This window comes from Montipora capricornis, chromosome 5 (assembly GCF_036669925.1).
Source record: "Montipora capricornis isolate CH-2021 chromosome 5, ASM3666992v2, whole genome shotgun sequence".
Lineage (NCBI taxonomy): Eukaryota > Metazoa > Cnidaria > Anthozoa > Scleractinia > Acroporidae > Montipora > Montipora capricornis.
Genome location: NC_090887.1, coordinates 23148066 through 23153336, shown reverse-complemented (window position 1 = coordinate 23153336; position 5271 = coordinate 23148066). Strand labels below are relative to the sequence as shown.

The window sequence follows — 5271 nt, the reverse complement described above, 5'->3', positions numbered from 1 at the left end:
CAGGTATTAATCCCGTCCAACAGGGCTTCACTTCCCTTGGGAAAGCCGCAACACTGTTACATGAAATCGAGGTTTTTGTGCCAGAACATATGGGATCACGATCGATACCAGATGGACCCGCTGCAGAAATGACACAACCAGAATGCATTCTCCTCTATATCGAACGCAATAAGAAAGATGACATTTGATGCCGTCCTTTTCCTATACAGTTTTTCCATTACATAATGTAATTTCTATTTTTACTGTTCCTCGATTATTATTGTTTCAAACGTTCTTAGTCCGTTAAATACCCAAGCCATCTTTTATCATTATACTCTTTTTCGATACGGTATTTTCCAAAAATGGCCATGCGAAGTCAGCCATCACTAAAACATGTTTTTTTTTTTCTCAAAAAGTATTTTCAGTTAGGGGGAAAGAAATACATCATTTTAAAGCTACGAAGATAAGCTTTCCGAAAACATATAACTCCTTCATAGAACTACAACTTTTATAAAAAAGAAAGTTGAAAGAAAAAGTTAACAAGAAATAATATTAAAATGGTCTAAAATCAGTTTTCCACACAAATTTGGCCATGTCAACGTCAAGTACGAATTTTTTAATGATCAACAAAAATGTTCCTCATTTTATCAGCTTTCTTGGAGCAAAATTTGATCGAAAACTGATGAGGCACGAATATTTTTCGATTTTTTGGAGTAATCGGATTAGCGATCAATGCGTAATGTGATAATGCGATAAAAGTGTCAAATTTGCGACGCGTTGCTAACGGCAATGGAAGCGATTGCATTACGAATAATTAACCTCTGTTTGCTAAAAACCACCCAAATAACCGATTTTTCGACAAAAAATTCATCCCAGAGGATAAAACTATTCACTGGACATGTAATAAAGGTAAATATGTTCGAGCAAAAGCGAAAACAAGCGAATATTTTGAGGGAAAACACAATTCTGTGAGATCAAAGGACCATGTGGTGAAGACACGCAATAGTATCGCTACGAAAATAATCTTAGCTTTTCAACGATTCTAACGCTTAAATTCCAACCAATGAACCACAAATCCTTTTCTTTATCCTTTCCGAAGCCTGTAGTGTAATTTTTTGGCTGAACAACGTTAGTAAAACCGCTCCACGATCGGTTGGAAATTTCGCCTTCACATGACTACCGGAGGGCCACAAATTGCCAGAAGTAGAATGCCCGTTGTGTAGGCGTAATGAAAGCTACAAAGCCGAGTTTTTTAGGGAAACTGGGGCATTATCTCCCCAGTAAACACACCAAATTTCACAACGATCGGTGAAAATCGCGGCATTCAACAAATCCTACCAAAACCCGGTCCCCTGGGGAACCCATTTGAGGCCCACTTGGAGAAAAAGAGTTTTAAAATTTTTATTTATTCTGTAACATCTCCGTAAACCAAGATCATTCCTTGGAAAACCCTGATGAAGAAAGGCAGTCTCTTTCGAAACAATGGCTTAAGATAATTATTCCTTCACTGTTCAATCAATCTTGCTCTTCTTTTTACATTTGTAGCCAGAGCATTGAACTTCCTGTGTTTTCGTTCATTTATCATCTAGGTGCACCCCAGATTTCTGAGAAAACCTTCCCGGTTCTGATTATCAAGTATGGTGGATAGAAAGTTGAGCGATGTAGAGTGGAACATGCAAGAGGTTAGCATTGCAAGAAAAGAGGGAAACAGACGAGGGGAGGATTTGGCTTGTTTCAGTCTGGGAAGGTACTATCATGGTGTAGCTGACTTTAAACAGGCCATAAAAAATTACACAGAAGCATTAACCATTTTTAAGGAAATAGGTTTCCGGACCGGAGAAGGAAAAGCCTATGGCAATCTTGGATGCGCTTATGAGAGTATGGGCTATTTTAAGCAAGCGATAGAGTACCACAAACAAAGTCTTAGTATTGCAAAAGAAATAGGGGACAAGGCCGGGGAAGGAGGAGCCTATTGCAATCTCGGCAAGGCTTATTACGGGATGGGCAATTTTAAGCAAGCCATGGAGTACCACAATCGAGATCTTAGTATTGCAAAAGAAGTAGGGGACAGGGCTGGAGAAGGAAAAGCCTATGGCAATCTCGGCAACGCTTATAACAGTCTGGGAAATTTTAAGCAAGCCATAGAGCACCACAATCGAGATCTTAGTATTGCACAAGAAGTAGGCGACAGGGCCGAAGAAGGAAAAGCCTATGGCAATCTTGGCTGCGCTTATGAAAGTACGGGCAATTTTAAACAAGCCATAGAGTACCACAATCAATGCCTTAGTATTGTGAAGGAAGTAGGGGACAGGGCTGGAGAAGGAACAGCCTATTACAATCTCGGCAACGCTTATTGCAGTCTGGGCAATTTTAAGCAAGCCATAGAGTACCACAATCAAGATCTTAGTATTGCAAAAGAAGTAGTTGACAGGGCTGGAGAAGGAAGAGCCTGTTGCAATCTTGGCAATGCTTATTGCGCTCTGGGCAATTTTAAGCAAGCCATAGAGTACCACAATCAAGATCTTAGTATTGCAAAAGAAGTAGGGGACAGGGCCGGAGAAGGGAGAGGCTATGGCAATCTTGGCAATGCTTATAACAGACTGGGCAATTTTAAGCAAGCCATAGAGTACCTCAATCAACATCTTAGTATTGCAAAAGAAGTAGGGAACAGGGCTGGGGAAGGAGCAGCCTGTTGCAATCTCGGCAATGCTTATTACAGTCTGGGCAATTTTAAGCAAGCCATGGAGTACCACAATCAAGATCTTAGTATCGCAAAAGAAATAGGGAACAGGGTCGAGGAAGAAGGAGCCTATTGCAATCTCGGCATTGCTTATTACAAAATGGGCGATTTTAAGCAAGCCATAGAGTACCAAAATCAACATCTTATTATTGTAATAGAAGTAGGGGACAGGGACGGTGAAGGAAAAGCCTATGGCAGTCTCGGTGACGCTAATTGTGGTCTGGGCAATTTTAAGGAAGCCATAGAGTACCACAGTCAACATCTTAGTATTGCAAAAGAGGTAGGGGACAGGGCCGGGGAAGGAAAGATGTATGGCAGTCTTGGCAACCTTTATTACAGACTGGGCAATTTTAAGCAAGCCAGAGAGTACCACAATCAAGATCTTAGTATTGCAAAAGAAGTAGGGGACAAGGCCGGAGAAGGAAAAGCCTATGGCAATCTCGGCACAACTTATTGCAGTTTGGGAAGATTTAAGCAAGCTGTAGAGTACAACAATAAAGATCTTAGTATTTCAAAAGAATTAGGAGACAGGGCCGGGGAAGGAAGAGCCTACGCTAATCTCGGCAACGCTTATTACGGTCTGGGCAATTTTAAGCAAGCCATAGAGTACCACAATCAAGATCTTAGTATTGCAAAAGAAGTAGTGGACAGGGCCGGGGAAGGAAGAGCCTATTGCAATCTTGGCAACGCTTATTGCAATCTGGGAAGTTTTAAGCAGGGCATAGACCACCAAAAGCAATCTCTTACTATTTTGAAAGAACTAGGGGACAGGGCCGGAGAAGGAGGAGCCTATGGCAATCTTGGCTGTGCTTATAAAAGTATGGGAAATTTTAAGCAAGCCATAGGGTACCACAATCAATTTCTTAGTATTGCAAAAGAAGTAGGGAACAGGTCCATGGAAGGAAGTGCCTATGGCAATCTCGGGAACGCTTATTGCAGTCTGGGCAATTTTAATCAAGCTATAGAGTACCACAATCAATATCTTAGTATTGCAAAAGAAGTAGGGGCCAGGTCCATGGAAGGAAGAGCTTATGTCAATCTTGCCAGTGATTATTACCATATGGGTGAGCTTCAAAATGCACTTCTGTTTAGCGAACATAGTTTTAGCATTTCCAAGGAAACAGAGGACCCAATACTGCTGGGAATGGCCAGTTATCAGCTCGGTCGTGTTCATGAAGTTTCAGACTCTTTGAGCAAAGCTCTTAATTACTATCGGCTAAGCATCAATTATTATGATGAAACAAGGCGCCTTCTTCAGTCAGAGGATGCATGGAAAATAAGCTTTCGTGACACAAAACAGTTTTTGTACACTGCTCTGTGGACAGCACTCTTGAAGAATGGAGAGGTTGATGAATCTTTGTGTGCTGCTGAACAAGGACGAGCGCAGGCTTTAACAGACATTTTGAAGATGCAATATGGCGTTGATGAGAAACCTTCTTCGGCAGTTACAATGAAAGAAACTCTCTCTTTTGTAATGACAGATCTACCTTCACAAACTGTTTTCACTGCACTTAAAGGGAACACGATCAGCTTCTGGTTGGTAAGAGAAGATAGCGGGATAAATTTTAGACAAAAGGATATCGAAAATGGAAGTGCTGACCTACTGATGACAAGTACTTTAAAACAGATCAGTGCGGGGACCGTTGCACGATGTGAGAATCGTTTGCTTGACAAGCAACGCAGCAACTTCTCATGCAGTAGGGAAGCTGTTGAGGAGACCGTTCAGTCCTTGAGCTTCTCTGTGAACTCTTTGCAGCCCTTGTATGATGTCTTAATCAGTCCTATCGCAGACTTGCTCCTGGGTGATGACTTAGTCTTCGTTCCTGATGGTGACTTTTGCCTGGCTCCTTTTTCTGCATTGTGTGACTCTGTCAGGATCCGTGCAATTCCCTCGCTGACTGCTTTAAAAGTGATATCTAGTGCACCTGACGACTTCCAAAGTAAAAATGAAGCACTGCTTGTGGGCGATCCGTGCTTGAAGGAAGTCACTTACGGCACCGGTGAACCCAAGTATGAACAGCTGCCTTGCGCGAAAAAAGAGGTCGAGATTATTGGAGAACTTCTTCAGACCTCGCCTCTCACTGGTAGAAATGCAACGAAAGCTGAGGTGCTGAAAAGAATGACGTCAGTTGCGTTAATCCACATTGCTGCTCATGGAGATGACGAATTTGGAGAAATTGCTTTGGCCCCAAACCCCAAACGCTCATCCCAGATCCCCGAGGAGGAAGATTACATGCTAACATTGAGCGATGTTTATGCAGTTCGTCTTCAGGCAAGACTGGTTGTGCTGAGTTGCTGTCACAGTGGCCAGGGAGAGTTAAAATCTGAGGGTGTTGTGGGAATAGCCAGGGCTTTCCTGTGTGCTGGTGCCCGGTCTGTTCTGGTGTCACTCTGGGCAATTGATGACGAGGCGACCTTGATGTTCATGAAAAGCCTCTACCAACACTTGGCAGATAGAAAAAGTGCAAGTATAGCTCTTCACCATGCTATGAAATCTCTTCGGAAGACAAAGGATTATTCCGCCATAAAATACTGGGCGCCATTTGTGCTAA

General features: G+C 42.4%; 1 protein-coding gene across 1 annotated transcript in view; it reads left to right on the top strand.

Annotated features, from left to right (window-relative positions):
• Window positions 1-1616: 1616 nt before the first annotated feature.
• The window catches only part of LOC138048525 (tetratricopeptide repeat protein 28-like), a 3883-nt gene continuing 228 nt past the window's right edge, over window positions 1617-5271 (top strand). The window contains exon 1 of the mRNA XM_068894706.1: window positions 1617-5271. This exon is cut by the window's right edge and continues 228 nt beyond it. Within this exon, the coding sequence (XP_068750807.1) occupies window positions 1617-5271 (3655 nt within the window).